At 37.0% G+C, this 17,125-nt stretch overlaps 1 protein-coding gene across 42 annotated transcripts in view; it reads left to right on the top strand.

The window, feature by feature from the left end:
• The window catches only part of PTPRD (protein tyrosine phosphatase receptor type D), a 1,336,531-nt gene that overhangs the window by 1,287,084 nt on the left and 32,322 nt on the right, over positions 1-17,125 (top strand). For all 42 annotated transcript variants that reach the window (XM_087886215.1, XM_087886206.1, XM_034410407.3 and 39 more), the window contains 2 exons: positions 6,126-6,245; positions 6,909-7,063. In XM_087886215.1, coding sequence (XP_087742341.1) covers positions 6,126-6,245; positions 6,909-7,063 — 275 coding nt within the window. The remainder of the gene's footprint in view (positions 1-6,125; positions 6,246-6,908; positions 7,064-17,125) is intronic.

Here is a 17,125-nt window from a genome sequence, read left to right as displayed (position 1 = left end):
TTATCACATTAGTGCAGACTATTGTGAGCCCATTCTCTGAAAGATGTGCTCAAACCACTTCTTGATTCTGCATTTTCAACATAACTTTTTTGTTCTCTCATAGAATACCTGTGCTTTGAGCATAGAATTGCCATAAGTTCTGAATTTTGAAATTAAATAGCAATATAGGATTTAAATCTATATTGATTTCTAAACGGTGGTTTAGTATTCGCTAAAATACTAGAGTTCTAGTATCTGATAATATGTTAATCCACAGGACCAGTTTGTAACATGAAAACAGACTAAGTCAATGTTATAACACTGTTACATAGTTCGAGTGATCCAGCATCTTGGGCCCACTGAATCAGCTACTTTTGCTGTTGCTTTTTGTTTTCAACATAATCTGAAGTGCAAAGAATTTGACAGGCTATTGTCAAAAGGCTACATACAGTACTAGCTGATGAAGTACAGGTGCAGCTATTTTTCTAGGTGAAATTGCTGGGAGCCTTGGTAACAGTCTAGCTTTCCCTGAAAATTACAGAAGTGTCCTTAATTTCAAACATATCTAAATAAATGCTACTACTGTCTTCTTTGGTAACTGCTTTACTTCCTTTAGCAAGGATGACAGATTGCTTTATCAGGTGATCTTAGCCCAAACATGTCGCCTTAGTAAATTGTTGTTCCTTCATGTGTAGAGTATATAGAAGTTTCTCTCTTTTATAAGCCATGTGTAAACACTCTTAAACATTTTGGTGCTCTGACTTTTACTTTTGCAACTGATTTATTTTTCACAAGATTCGGTAAACATCTTGTTTGTTGGGAATCATATCTTAACAAGTTACTTTGATATGCCAATCTAGTTGGCTCCAGCTATGTAGGAGAATTAGATACTGAACATTCTTAACATGTGGATTTTTATTTTTATTTTTCTGATAGTACAAATGGTGAAAGTGAACTGTTGAGCTAAATTAACATTATGCTTATGCAGGTCAACTTCTGCTCACTCAACAGTCCTGCAGAACCTCAGATAGTACCATAACCTTTCACAACAGATTTGGGGAATGTCTTAGGAGTCTCTCTAGGTAGTAACGTGATAAGCCTTTACAGCCATTATCCTCCTAATGGAAGGATTCCATTGGATCAAAGCCTAAATTACTATTAAAATAGGAATGACATTTCAGAAAGTCTGTTATTCATCCGTTTGGTATTCTATCCAGCTTGGGAAATAGATGCACACAAAAAAAAAAAAAAAAAAAAGAAAAGCTTTTTCCTCCACTAGCAGATTTGATAATTACTTGATCTTGAAAGCAAAAGCCGTCTGCTGTGGGACTTCATTTTTCTGTGTTCCATTACATTTTTTGTTTATTTGCTTTCCTGTTGCTCAGTCCTGCAGCTTTGCTTCAGCATTTCTAACCTGTGCTGCATAGATAAAGGGATTTTTTTTTTCCTTGTGGGGGCGGGGAGCATCAGCAGAAATGAACTTAGTTGGCTCATTAGCATGTGTTAGAAGTCTGACTACCTCCAGCTTTGAGAACTTAAATATTCAACAGCTGAGAACATTGAATGAGGTTGTTACAGTGAATTAGTTATTCATTTATTTGTCTATGGGGAAGCTACGGGGCAAGGTGAGCTCTTTTATTTATAACCCTACTTACTTTATTGTTTTCAATTTAAATGTCATCTCCCAAATCTTACCTGACCTAATCCAGACCTTAGAGAGAAAAAATCAGTCCATTACTTTGCTAACATATGCATAATTTATATCAAAAAGGATTATGCACACGGCCATGCATGGAGGAATATTGATAACATATTTGTTACTTGCATGAGTTTTATTTGTATAAAATGAAAGCAAAATATTAAAGGGAGAATTTAGAGAGTATTAAAAGCAGCCGACAGTCACAGGGCATGAATACATCAAATGATTTGAAGCATTAATATTTGTCTCTTGGTAAGATGCTTTTCTACAAAATCTCCATGTGTAGTGTTACAGTCGTGGTTAATTTACTTTACTTTGTTTACTCACTCTCATCTCAGATTGTTTCCATGTTAAAGTTGTTATGCTATGGAAATAAGGTTGCTATCTACTTTCCCTTATCTGGGAAAGAGATAGTATGGTAAATAAGTGAGTGTCTTCTACCAGGATGAATGGCTCTAGTTCTTTCTCCTTGTTTTCTCCTTCATGTTAATTAATGCAATTGTCCTTAGACCAACAAAGCTAAGCTTGAAACTAGATGAGATTGTCTACCTGGAGACTGTTGTGTTCCGCCAGTAGCCTGTGGAGCTGGCAGCGGAATCGGAAAGCAATGAGGCTGAGGAAGAACATGGGCCAGTCCTGGAGGCTGGGGAAGGCCCGGATGAGGGCTCTGCATCAGAGGCAGAGATGGAGCCAAGGCCATCGGGAAGTGATGTGCGGATTTAGGAGCCTCCAGAGGCTTACAGTAGAGAGGCAGAGGAACAGGAGAAGCCTGTTCCTAGTGCATGTATGAGAAGAGCTGCCAGAAGGCAGAAGCAGATAAAGCAGAGAGGACGACTCTGGAGTAGGGCCAAGAGATGATTGGCCCCTCCCATAAGGCTTAAAAGACCAGCAACGGCTCTTGGCCTCTTTGCCGGAAAACAACCATTGAGAGAATTGCTTCTTGTTTCACTGTATTCATTTCTTGTCCACGTCTTCTGCTTCTGAACTTTTTCCAAGAAAAGCCTTTGGCAGTTTGCCTAATTATCCCAAGGTCAGGTGATAAACTGTGGAATGGTGTTTTGAAGAATTTGCTTTAATTTAGTTTGGACTTCGCTGAGAATGAGTTAATTCTCAGCTGTTCTAATAAAGTCTGTTTGTTTTTGAACTGTTTGTATTTAATACTAACTACTTGGGCCTGGGTCACAACAGAGACAATATGTCCATAAAGGAAGATTTCTGAACATAAATCTCAGACTAGATAAACTGCTGCCTACAATGCATTTCTAGTGCATACCAAGAGACAGAAAAAAAAATAGGTAATGATTTTCTCTGTTGAGGTGTGTCTGACTCTAGGGGCAGTGTTCATCTCTGTTTGCTAGCCAAAGGAGCCAGCATTGTCCAAAGACACTTCCGTGATCATGTGGCCAGCATCACTCTTCACTGAGATGAGATACACGGAATCCTGTTACCTTCTGAACCAGAATGTGTACATAATTTGCCATTTATTGGAGTTGGAAAACGGATTCGTGCCTTTTCCCTTTCTTCCTCTTCCTTTTCATCAAATTGCTGAGAGATCCTAACTTCTTTTACTGCATATGTATGCAAAGTCACTATAGACTATATAGTTTTCAGTAACAGAAATTGGTCTTGAGCACTAACAACTCGGTCTATATGTTGTCCATATATTACATAGTAGCAAATAAAAATAGAGATTGATATTGGATCCTGGGACAGCTAAGTACCTTTTGTGTTCATAAGCATGAATATGTCTTTCAGGTGACTTTCTGTTCCCATTTCAGGCCTTTCAGGCCTCTTTCATTAATACTGCTTTGCCAACAGGATTGGCAAAGTAATTTTCTTATCCTTATGACAATGATGTGAAAAAGAAAAAAGAAAATGCTATTCTATTCCTTCCAGACATCTTCCCACCAAGAATCCACATAGTGCTAATGATCTCAGCTTGTAGAAGTGATGTCTGATAGTCAAAGAGCTTGGCTGTCTTGTTCTCTTTTTAGCCTTATCAATACTGGCAGCAAGATGCTACTCCTTCCAGCCCTCAAAGAATAGAATAATATTTAATTTTGTCCTAGTGCAATGGAAGCATTCTGCTAATCTGTTTGAACTTTTCATTGGACAATGCTCTTTCCAATCATGCTTTCACTTCATCTCTCAATATTTCTGTACTTGGCATCAGAGGACACGGAGAAAAAGACAAAGTCCATTTTTGCCATGAAATTGGTTTCATCTTTTTTTGAATCCTTACTATTTGGATTTGATTTGCATTCAGTATGGCAGGATATTGTGTTTATCCTTTTGTAGATCTAATCTGTTTTCAGTTCACATCGCACATACAGTATATTCAGGTCTAGTAATTTACATGAATATTTTTTCTACTTGTGTTGGCCACAAAAATTCTTTGAAAATTAGATTTCTATTAGATGGATGATTTCTAGCAATTGATGCTATATGGTAACAGACTGATCAGTGCATCATATTCATGTTCCTAAGTGTGCTGTTCTTTTAGAACAAGCCCATGTGTGAAGCCATTTTTTTTTCTAACCAGAGGCAGGTTAATCATTTTATACTGTGCATTCCTCAGTGCAACAGAATCCTTACTGTGTGCCAATTGAGAGTCAGGATGGTGCAATTATTTTTAATCTTACATCCATGATGTGCTGCTGTTTTACTGAATAACACTGTAAGTTAATTTTCTACTGTTATTTCTTTACTGATAGTGTAATCTAGTAGTTAATAACCAAGCACTGAAAAGCTTATCAAACGGAATCTTCAAAAGAAAATGTCATGCTAAATGCCAAATACATCAGCAGATATTAAAACTGCATGGAGGTGATTAGTATTCATCCTTGTAAGATCAACAGGTGGCTGAGGCAGATCACAGTTTGAAAATACACTTAAACAGTTTTTTAAAGGGACAGAAGAGTAGCTGAGATCCTGTAGTGCTGGGAGGTCTCTCCAAGGTGCTGAAGAAAAGAAGGCAAATAAAAATCTTACTTCTGTACTGAGTTTTTTTCTTTCTTTTAGAATTGAGACTAAATCTTTGTACCAGAAAATTGCCTGTCTTACCCTTGAATGTCAAGGATTATGTTCATCATTTTTTGTGCAAGGTGGGGGAGGGAGGGTTTACATATGGAAATTTCTTTTCTGAGCACAACTGCTGCAAAGTTGGACCATCTTTTGATATTTATAGCTTGCTGGAGTGTGAAGGTTCATGAATATTCTCTAGTAATAAATGTACATATTTGAATTCCTCAGTTCTGCAGAGGTGTCAGCTTTCATTCATATGGGAAAGTAAGTCATTCAACCCCTACTGATTTTATTTCAGCAGGTGGTTCAGCAGGTTTATTTCTGCATTTGATTTTTTTATCAAATGCAGGAAATCCAGAGGAGACTTTTTATGAGATAGTGTCGTTTAGACATTTGGCATATTTGGCAGTTACTTGAATATTTTATTATAATTTGTATAAAATTAAAAGGAACATGCTTTATTTTTATTTCATGATTTGAAATGTAGCTAATAAATTTGATCTCAGCTATATGGTTTCTTTGTTAGTATTGGCTGATAAAGTTTATAACTGAATTTCTAAGGACATTTGGACACACATTTATTTTTTTTAAGCATTCTGTCTGCTTCTTAAGAGGGAAGGGAGTAAAAAAAGCCCCTTTCCCTGCCATAGCAGAGTAAGGCCAACTATCTCCCAACTTGAGAGATCAAAAGATGCTTTCAAATGAAGTGACCTTCCTGGAAGGAACACCTGGGGAAAAAATAACCAGAACCATCAGCAGCTGGGCACAGTGAATAATGTAAAAATGGAAGTGGACATGCTAAATTTCAATAAGGTCATCAGATCTATTCCATAGTGAAAATAAAAATAAGGTCAATTAGAAATAAATTCTGCTTCAGCTGTAACAATAGACCATACTTTTTGTTATAATAACTAAACGTGCCTTATTTTTTTTCAGTGGACACTTACCAGCTAAGGATGACAAAGATAAATTGGGGAAGCATTGTCTTTTATCAGAGGAAGTAGTTTCATGAATGTTCTTTTTCTTAATTCCATTCTTATATAGTTGTGCTGAGACATACCATCTGGACCATGGAATTCCAAGAGTACTCATAAAGCTTCATTAGAGGTCTTGCTTCACTGTAAGAAATCCCCTATAAAACTTATAGTATTCTGACTTGAGTTCCCACTGTCTCACACAACATGCTGAGTGCTGTAAAAGCTATTTCAGTAATGTTCCCCCAATGAACCATACCTTCCTTCTCTCCTTCTGGATGATCTGGATCATTTGCACGACAGCTAGGGGGTCTTTTGGTTCTCTCCTATCTCAACTTAGTATTCTTCTCTTTAGCTGGTTTCCATTTGTTTTCCACTTCTTTATAGTAATGTAACATCACTTATTTTATCTTTCATTTTTCCCCTCATACTTGACTTGTTTTTTGCAGGTTAAATGTGATCAGTATTGGCCAAGCAGAGGAACAGAAACATATGGATTGATTCAAGTCACATTGCTGGACACCGTAGAATTGGCAACATACTGTGTTAGAACATTTGCCCTTTATAAGGTATGTTTGTGTTATGTAAGCATTGAGTATCCTTTAATGGAACAAGGGTGTTATCTAAGTTTTGGCAGTATCACAAGCAAGTGTTCAAATTTCTGTATAAAGAGAATTAAAGGTCTTTACACTGATGTTCAAAATGTTGATTTACATAAAGAATGCAATTCAACAGCAAAATTCCTTGAAATAAACTCTTACTTAACAGATGTCCTTAGGGTCAAGAAAATTTCATAAAATTCTTGCTGTTTTAAACCAACTTTACACATATGGAGCATTTCCACCATTAAATCTAAAACACTGTTGTAAAAAAATTCTACACATTATTTTTTGTTCTCCTCTTGACAATCACAGTAAATAGCTTCTTTTTCTCCTGTCGTCTTTCCCCCTCAAAAAAAATTAGACAAGCTTCTTTACCTTTTTCTTATATTAAACTTTCTTACATAAAATCATTTTTCATATCTAACTTAACTATAGACAAAAATACTGAATATTAATGCCATGCTTGCCCTAATTCTCATCAAATATTTAATGACTGTGATTTAAAAAGGTGGATAAAAATAACAGTTTTAGACCAACAATAAATTTGTTTTGCTTGATTTCATGATGATTGCATTCTGGTGTACTGTTTTGGCACTAAAAATAATTTACACTAAGGTTCTTATGTGTTAGAATGGATCGAGTGAGAAGAGAGAAGTTAGACAATTCCAGTTCACTGCATGGCCGGATCATGGCGTTCCAGAACATCCAACACCATTCCTAGCTTTCTTACGACGAGTTAAAACTTGTAATCCTCCTGATGCTGGACCAATGGTCGTACACTGCAGGTAAGAACAGCTTTTGCATCAATAACATTGCCAGATATTATGAAGCTCTCATAAGCCAGCATTTCACAATTTAATATTCTAAATATTTTGATACATTGCATTTTATATATTTTTCTCCTGTTTCCTGGTAAATTTATTCATTACATATACAAGCCAGAATTGCAGAACAAAAGCAGAGATGAAGCATGAACCTAGGTGGGATGTCATCCATGCATGCACACTTTAGGAATCACTTAGAAACTTAGAGTAATTTTTTACTCTATTTGACGGATTGTGATCTTCTCCTAGAAGTCATCTAATGTATGTTTTCTCTGAAATATATGTATCAGGGTATAGAGGTATAGAGTCCACTCAGGCAAAACCTTTCAGATTTCTGACAAAAGTGATAAGATTACAGGAATGGCATAAGCATATGCAAGTATGCCAACATCCTGAAGCAGATATTGCTTGCTGCAGCATCTTTAGATTTAAAAGATTTGTGATATGATATATGATATGATATATGATTCCAAAAACATTTTTTCCAAGAAAAAGGTGTTTATTCCAAGCTTTGATTTTTCAAAGACTATTTCCAGGCAACATATTTTTAATTAGATAACTTCCATAGCAGATAATGATAATTCTTTAGATACAATATAGTTTGATTACAGCAAAAGATCTGGTAAAATAGTCTTGACATTATTTTTAAGAATGAGCTAGATGGCATAAGGTAGAAATATAGTTGAATGAAAAAAGAATTTATTACCAAGAGTTAATATTGTGAAAATAGGATGTTTTCAAACATCCTTCATCCTCTTACCTTCAAAGAGAAGTCTGAGGAAAAATGATGGCTTTCTTCAAATAACAAGAGGACTATCACACAATAGTTGATAGTTGAGACCAATTTTTTAGCATCCTAAAATGCTGCACTTAGAGTAAGAAGGAAGATCCCATTTATAATTGGAGAAATACTACTGATTCCCCTAATGAAATGCTCAGGGCAATCACTTATCTAAAAAAATAGTAGGGTCCTATTATTGGATAATTAATTTCATTAATAAACGAACAAGAACACTAAATAGCCACCAAGCAAGCCATACAACCAACAAACATTTGCAATGTTAAGGAACATAGTAGGAACCCTGAGTACCAGGATTAATATCACACAAAAGATCATTTGAAACTTATGGATATGATTTTGATGAATGGGAGAAAAATGTTTCTGACATACTTACAAAAGTAAGAATGAAGAGTTACATATGATATAGTGGCCAATATTGAATGAATTGATTTCGTCATTGGCTCCCAAGCAAACTAAAACTCTAAAGGATATGTGAATGGCCTACTATAATCTGTCTCCTTAAAATAGTTGATTGTGTGGCTCCAATCCAAAGAGTTAGTCATTCTCCAATTCCATTTAAATCAATGGAATTGGTTGGTTGTGATTATCTTCTCCCATAGAGTACAGTGGGTTTTAAGACATAACAAATTTTCTAATGATTGTGACCCATCACAAATTACAATGCCAAACCAAGAGTACAAAAGCAAAAGCAGCTGCAATCTGGCAATTGTCATATGGCCATTTCTACAGGAAACCAAAATTTTAAAACAATGGCATTAATTGCAGAACCCAGTATAATTGCATTTAAATGATTATGTTCTTCTTTGCTTACATCTGATCCAGGCATCTTCTCTTGGCTGCTCAAATGTGCTGATGAAGAGGCTGGAGCAAGTCCCAGTGAGGAACATTTAGATATTTTTAGCTCCAGAAAAATAAAGGAAATAAGCCGGCTATATTAGAGGGATGTCCAACAAGCAGAATCCCAAGGGGGTGAAGATTAATAAAAGGAAGCATTTTTCAAGTAGAGTAGTGCTCACTAGTATAATCACATTGAGGAGACATAATGATAGTTGTGAGCACTGATTGTTCTAATGAGCAGTCCGATATCAAAAATGGAGACATGCTCTTCTCAGTGTCAATTCATGAGCAACATATGTGAGAAGCTGCTGTTGGATGCATGCCCTCCTTATGGGTTTCCAAACTGTGAAAATGATGCTGGCCAAAATAGATGCTTTTATATTTACAGAGAATTTTAATATTGCCAAAAAAAAGTACTTGAGCGTTCAGGTATTATTACTATCAACCAAACAGCTTTAATTACAATTTATTCTATAAATTTTGGCATTTCCAGTTAGTATAAGAACCATTTCCTCAGATTCTCAAATCTAAAAAAATAAAAGTTATATCTTTTTAAAACAATGGTCACAATCCAGTGGCCCAAAGGTGCCAAGCTAAAATGCTACCTTGAAATGGCATTTGCACAATCCCAACATTGCAAGATTTTATTTAAAACAGAAATATTTAAAAAATTCCTGAAAGCAGTACAATTAAAAGTAGTAAAACTAGAGAAATGTTGGTGTTCTGATAGGAATTAATTTAGAAAGCATGACATGAGATTGCTCAAGGATAAGATTGCTGGAATTTGCCATTTTGATCTTATTTTTTGTGTAAAAATCATTGTTGATACCTTCTCAATAACAAGTTAATATCTACAATTCAGCTTTGTCTTCTCATACTTGTGCTGATTCTAAATGTTTGCTCATTCTTAACACTATTCTTAACTTTTAGCTTTTCTGTAATGTTTCTCATTAGCTTTCCTTGATATCACATCTGTCCATCCTCATGTTTCTGTCCTATATGTTTCTTCATATTTTACTTTCTGTTATTGTCATTTTTTATCATGATACTCTTTTCTATTAAGGATTTTTTTTGGCTTCTGCTCATTTCATTTAATATTTATATTTTAATATTTCTTAACTTTAAATAATTGATTCAATTTTTTCCTTCTTATTTTTCAACCCTTTTAAATGTGCTTCTCATGCATTTCACCTTGTTCGTTTGTCCTATTTGTGCTTTTTCCGCTTTATTATTTCTTTACTGTAGAATACCTTGATGCAGGCTACAAAGGAATTTAGACGATCAAGAAACTTTATTTTTGTTTTTATTGTTCAGTGGGAGTGAAATATTTTATGTATAATTTCTTCCATATTTGAATATATGGGCATGATTGTGTTCCTGTTCAAAAGTAGCAAAATTGATACCAAGAGCAATGTCAGCAGGCAAGGGAATGGTTCACATGGTTAGGATGCTGGGTTGACAATCTGCATGCTTGCATTCAAAATCTGATTGCTGCTGCATAGCGGGGTAAGTGCATGTCACTCGCTCCAGGTCTCACCAATCCAACAGTTCAAAAGCGGGTAACCGCGAGTAGATAGATGGGTACCACTTCACTGGGAAGCTTAATGGGGACATGAAAGGAGACCCTAACTAGGCATCCTCCAAATTGTTATGACCTAGGCTTACTGAGTCATTACAAGACACAATTAGTCCCAAACAAACCTACTTTATTGTAACAGCTGGGAATGAATGTAATTCTCAGATGAGTCCCAATTAGTTGCAAAACAAGTCCTTTAGAAGAAGTCTTTCAGGATAATCACCAACCTTATCTTCTTTGACACCCTGCCAAAGGCCTTACTTGGCAAAGCCCCACAAAGTTCAGAAACAAACAAGAGACACTGACTGGAAACAGAGTTAGCAACGTTGCTTTCCTGCAAAAGGCCCCAAGTGCCTTTGTTTCTCTTTTAAGCCTTATGGGAGGGGCCAATCATCTAGCCTTACTCCTGAGTCGTCCCTCTTGCCTTCTGGCATGCGTGCACTAGGAACAGGCTCCTCCTGTTCCTCTGTCTCTCTGCTGTCCGACTCTGGGGACTCAGGAGTCCGTGCATCACTCCCAGATGGCCCTGGCCCCATCTCTGCCTCCAACGCAGAGCCCGCATCTGGATATTCCCCAGACTCCAGGTCTGGCTCATTGTTCTCCCTAGCCTCCTCACTGTCTGACTCCGCTCCCAGCTCCGCAGGCTGCTGGCAGACCACAACACAAATAACAGTGACATCACCAGCTACTCCCTTCAACCTGGAAGCACTTCAGTACTCCCAATCAACCATGATAGTACTAGGGACAAATTCAGCATTTGGAGAAATAAAATAATAATAATAAAGTAAAAAAAAAAAAAGAAAATTACCAGTGAAGATTCAATCTAGTCATTGACTATGGAATATGATTGAATTATGGAAGAGAAGAGGAAGAATTAGATAACTGGGATAGGAAGATAATGAAATTAAATAGATTTGAGCCCCACAATGGAGTATGCATTTTGTTGCAGATCCTATTTATTTTTCTTCATTCTAAAAATTTCAACTGCACAAATTTCTTCGTTTTGAAATATTAAAAAATCATTTTACAAAATACTGATCCAATACAAACATCTGTATATCTTTTCTGACATACTGCATTTTCTAGAGTCTTCATATAATGTCATAACATGAACAACGTACCCTGCAATTCAATCTGTGCTTACCAAGAAGTAAATCACGCCATTTATTTCTACAAAATATTTAGAATCACCATTAATACTTTGTCCTTTTTTTTTTTTTGATAATTTAGGAATGTGCTGAATCAGAAACAGACCTTATCAGAATATTTTGTTACTGAAGGATGAAATATATAAAAGAATATGGCTTTCAGTCTTACTATAATGGAACTATTTTACAACCTGAATGGCTTCCTGGTGTTTTCGGATCACTTTTCCCAAAATTCTCAGCCTGCACACACTGGTCCCTGAGAGCATTGCTATGTTTTGTAATTCTACCACATGCAGAAAGCATGTTGAAGAAGGCTGCGCTACAATTTCTGTTTCATCAGATATGCAAATGGTTGAGGGTATATCTTTCAATAACACTTGCAAGCTACTCAGTAGAAATTGAATTTGCCTAATTACTATTCAGAAGATCCCTCAGGTTTTCTTGATGGTGAGATCTGTAGCCTAAACTTATTCAGAAAAAAAAATTAATTGGTTTCTTGCTTGTTTGTTTGCTCAGTAAGAGACTAAATCAAACAAGTTGCTGAATTTTAAAGCGAAGAGAGTCCAGAATGTTATGGCTTAATGTCACATATTTGTTGAGATCGGTGTGGAATAGTTTTCAGTATAAATTAGTAGAGCAGTTTCTCCTTGTGCATCGTATACTGGCAATAGCTAAGTACTAGGATGGGGGCTGGGTTGTTGCTATTAATATCATGCTTTCTGAGACACAGGTTAAATGGCCAATAATTCCATTGGATTGCAACACAGTGATATGCTTTTGGGTCATTCTAATAATCCTGTATACCTTTGAAAACTATCAGAGTTAAAACAGTTTTCCCATTTTTGTCTCTCCAATCTGCAAGCCCCTTTCTGAGCTCATTAGGAGTCTGAATGATCAATTCAACGAAGGACCTTTATCCTGTCCTCTTCCCTTTTCCATAAAGTGCCTACACATCTGCATCCATAGAAGAATTCCCTTCCTGGATTTGTTTTTACAGATCTTTGATTTCCTCTCATCTTTCTTTTTGTTGTGCTCTATGTCTCCAGCAATTATGTTGTATTGCTCAATGTGTGACTGATTGGTTGCTTGGCCAACAGTATAGTACTTGAAGAAAGGGGCTTTATGTTCCCAGACAAAGGAAGTCATGATTATCCTTCCTAATGCATTTTGAAGCTGCCTTGCATTTCAAAAAGACTGTCTAGGCTAGGGCAAGCATTTCTCAATCTCAACTACTTTAAGGTATGTGGACTTCTATTCCAAGAATTGCCCATCCAACCAGCAGGCTCTAGTCCCAATACCCAAGCTTCTTTCTATCAAGAAGGAAGGTCTGAATTTGGAATGTAATCATGCTTGGCTGAACACACTTACAATCTCTGTGGACTTGGGTTCCCTACCTAATCAGGAACCCACATTGGGAAGGATTCACAAACCCTTGAGAAACAGTAGTCCATTCAGCCAACCATGGATAGATGTCATTGTTTCCAACTTCACTGACACAGAGCATCCAATAACATGTTCTTGTGCCTCTCCATCTTCCTACTTTGTATACTTTTTTCTGATGCCTGAAGACTTTGCTGTTTGCATGTGATATATATACTTTCTGATTTCTGGAAAATGGAATGGAAAAGGTAGAGGACTCTGGCTTGAAGAGGAGTTTCCTTCTAAGCATAATTTTCTCCTCATTATTTTTCTGTGAATCAATATAAATTTAGTGAGCTTAGTAAATACTGTGTTAAATTCCAACCCTGACTATTCTTAACCTAACAGAAACACCCCTCTTTAACATAACTGTATCAATGATCTTCATTTCCAGACATTTATCATGTCCTATGAGACCTGTAATTTCCATTGACCTGCGCTGTGGTTTGGTTCATTATTTGATCGGCATTCTCAATGAATCACTTTATTCACATGTATTTAGTTAATTTTATTCCTTCCTATGTTTATATATACTCTATAAGGCAAAGGAAGCCTGACTGCTCACAGCTGAGTCTAGTAAAAGAGCAATTATTTTCTATCAGAGCCAACAGCTGTCTATAATGGAATCTGAATTAGAATTATGAGCAAAGAAAAGAATCTAGCCATCTGCAGGAAATGTGAAAATATTTTTATAATCCTAGTAGCTGAGATCTGGACAAGGGTATCCATGAGATTTCCCAGCTGTAACTCAGTGAATTCTCAAATAGCCACAGACACAAAGGATATCAAAATATATAGTGTGTTCTGTCTCAAGCCATGCACTCACAAACACAGGCAGGTTATCTCATGTGGACATCCTTTGCCCCTCCCACAACCTTTTGATTTAGAATAGCCCTTCCAGGGAATAAGATTTAAATATCTCCTGCTGCATCTAAAATCTAGAATAATTCCACCTCATATTGCTGTTTCCCATCCACCGAAATCAGTTGGGTATGAAAAGGCATATTACAAGGGACAGAGCAGTTTCTCTTGAACAAGCAGTGACCAGTGAAATTGGATTATCTTCTCTGAACCAGCAATTACAGACAGCAGCCCATTGGGGTTTCCAACAAACTGTGGAAAAGAATATAGTGGACAATAACACCAAACCGCCCACTGCATTCTTGGCACCCTCTTGCCAACACATGTTTATAGGCAACCTTGATGACATCTAACTCTTCCTTTAAGAGGAGCTGGGCATTCTTGGCTGTGCCTGGCTATGCCAATTGGTCTGGGACCCCGATATGGGCCTGTCATACTGAAAATGAGATAAGTCCATCTTCCTCCCTTCCTTGCCTTCCTTGTTAATTCTTAAGTCAATTTTATTGTTAATATTTATTGTTTTAATGTTATATCTTGTTGCTTTTATTGGTTGTAATAGCCTAGAGTTGCTTACAGGAAAGATGGGCAGCATATATGTTAAATTGATTGATTGATTGATTGATTGATTGATTGATTGATTCTGTCTGATAGGCTCTAGATCCAGATGGATCTTGACAGATTTAAACACTGGACCCTATCTAACAAAATGAAATTCAGTGTAGAGAAAAGTAAAGTCTTACACTTAGGTAAGAAAAACCAAAAGCACACATATAAACTGGGGGAAACCAGGCTTAATAACAGTAACTGTGAAAGGGATCTTGGAGTCTTAGTGGACAATCAGATAAATATGAGCCAGCAGTGTGCAGTGGCAGTGTGCAGTTTAAAAAGCCAATGCAATTAACAGAGGGATACAATCAAGATCAAATGAGGTACTAACACCACTCTATAAAGCCTCACTAAGACCACACCTAGAGTACTGCACCCAGTTTTGGTCACCACACTATAAAAAGACCCCTGATGTTGCCTTTTATCTGGGATCTGGACACTGGGTTTTAAATTGATGATACAGGCACTGTCCAATGAGCAGGTGTTTCTTCTTCTCCCAAAACATCAGCAAAATCTGTATACTTTCCTAGCAACAGAGGAAGTTCAGGCAACAATGAGAAAAGGAAAGGAGTGGGATGCCTTCAAATGGTGCTATTGAGAGGGGAAAGAAATTGTCCCTTGTTCCCCCCAGACAGCTATAACCAGTTTATGCCCGGGACATTCAAAAAAGCTGTTATTTTTGAGTAACAAGATCATTTATTTTCAACTGCAGAAGAGTCACAAATAGGACTGACTTGAAGTGACTGCCTGTCAGTTGTCTCAGCTAGCAGAGTTTTCTCTAATAAGTGTGTGGGCAATTCAAACTGGTATAGTGTAATTTCATCTATGAAACTAACTGTTACATCAGAGTCTATGTTCTGTTTCTATGTCTGAGGGATGCACAAGGTTGGAGGGATAATAAAATGCACTTGCCATTGTTGGTCATCCCTAATTGTCTGTGGGCCCACATCCTGGGAAGGGAATCTGAAGTTTCACCAAAGTCAAGCCATGGCTAAGTGTTCTAGAAGTTATTTATAGGAAGAGCCCAAATATTCTTCTTTCTTTTTCTACTGCCAACAAGGATCTCTTTATTTTATTTGCTTAGTTTTCATAATATTGGACCTTGAGGAAGTCATAGGATATGGGTAGGGGCAAAGAAAATCTATAAAGCTTCTTCTCCCAATTATTTCCTCCATGTCTCAACTCCCCTAATCACCCATCCATTTACACACAATGCTAAACAGTTATTTCAAATTCTGTGGTGCGACTTGTCTTATTTATTCATCCTTCAGTTCATTGTAAGTCCTTCCCAAAATTGGTTATTTAGGACAAGATTATTCCAATGCATATCTCTGCCACACAACTGGATTTTTTAAATATATTGCTGAAGCTTAATATACTGCTGTAGCTTATCTTGGCCTCCATGGTGTTAGAAGAGTACAAGATAATTTGTGGAGGTTGTTGGGGTTTAGTTGAATTGTAGTTGGGGCAGTTTGTCCTGTGAGTTATTTTGGATCAAAGTCCAAAGTGACATGAAGAACAGAACAGCAGCAGAGTGGATAATGAAGGTCACCTTGAAAAACTGCCACAAAGAGTGTTGGAGCTGGCAGCAGGGCCAGGTTACATGAGGAACCAATTATTTCCCAAAAATTTTGCCCATTCCATCGGACACGGTAGGCATACTTCAGATCCCCTCTATTAATCTTATGGGACTGAGGAAGGTGTCCTTCTGTAATACCTTTCCTATGAAACAACTTTCCCTTGATATGTAGAGGGCCCAACACTTTTGGCATTCCAAGAGGTTGTTAAGACCTTTTCTCCCAGGCATGGGCCAGGGTGTTAGCAGATCCCAAAATGTGAGCTTTTGTGAATATTGTTTTGTGCTTTTCTTTTGATTAGGTTGTTTTGAATATATTTGGTTATTTTTTTTTAAAAAAAAATTATAAACTGGACATAGCAATCCGCTATGCATTTACTAATTTGATGATTTACATTTGTCACCTTATAAGCTTCCTGATTTGCTGTTTGTCTCCAGTCCAATCATCAAAAGCAACTTTAAAAATCTTTCTTATAACCCAGCAATACATCATTGCTTCAGTAAGTGATAAGTAAGTAAGTAAGTAAGTGATTCAGTAAGCTAGCCAGATAAATATCTGGTAGGCAGTTTTTTTCCCCCCTATTTTTCTCCCCAAAAACTAAGCTGCGTCTTATACTCCGGTGCATCTTATACTCCAAAAAATACGGTACTCTCACTGCTGGAACATTTCTCTTTAATTCTAGGTTGCTTCTCTCTTTGGTTAGTTTCCAACTGTTGTTTCTTGTCTTGCCTTTTGGTGAGAATCCTCAACTTACAACAGCAATTGGGACCAGAATTGCTGTCATTAAGGGACACAGTCATAAAGCAAAATACAAGATTGTGTCACTTAGTGATGGCAGTTCTACATTCCCAGTTGCCATTAAGCGAAGACTGTAAATCGTTAAGCCAAGGGCCTACAGCTTCTGACTTCTCGTTGGCTTCTCTATTTATTTTGCCTGTGGAAAGCTGGCAAGGAAAGTTGGAAAACATGACTGTGGCTCAGTACACCATCATAATTGTAAGCTGAGTAGCTGGATCACAATCACATGACCCCAGGGACATGGCAATGGCTGTGAATTCTGAGTACCAGTTGTGTGTTCCCTCGTTCAGCACCATCATAACTTTGGACAATGTCTGAATTGTGATGGGACTTGAGCACTATCTGTATATGTCAGTCCATCACAAAGATTTTTCATCCCCGCTGCTACCTGTAATTTCT

Source organism: Pantherophis guttatus, chromosome 2 (genome assembly GCF_059756535.1).
Source record: "Pantherophis guttatus breed Tessera chromosome 2, ASM5975653v1, whole genome shotgun sequence".
NCBI lineage: Eukaryota > Metazoa > Chordata > Lepidosauria > Squamata > Colubridae > Pantherophis > Pantherophis guttatus.
Note: the sequence above shows the minus strand (reverse complement) of the source record. Positions and strands in the feature narration are given on the sequence as shown.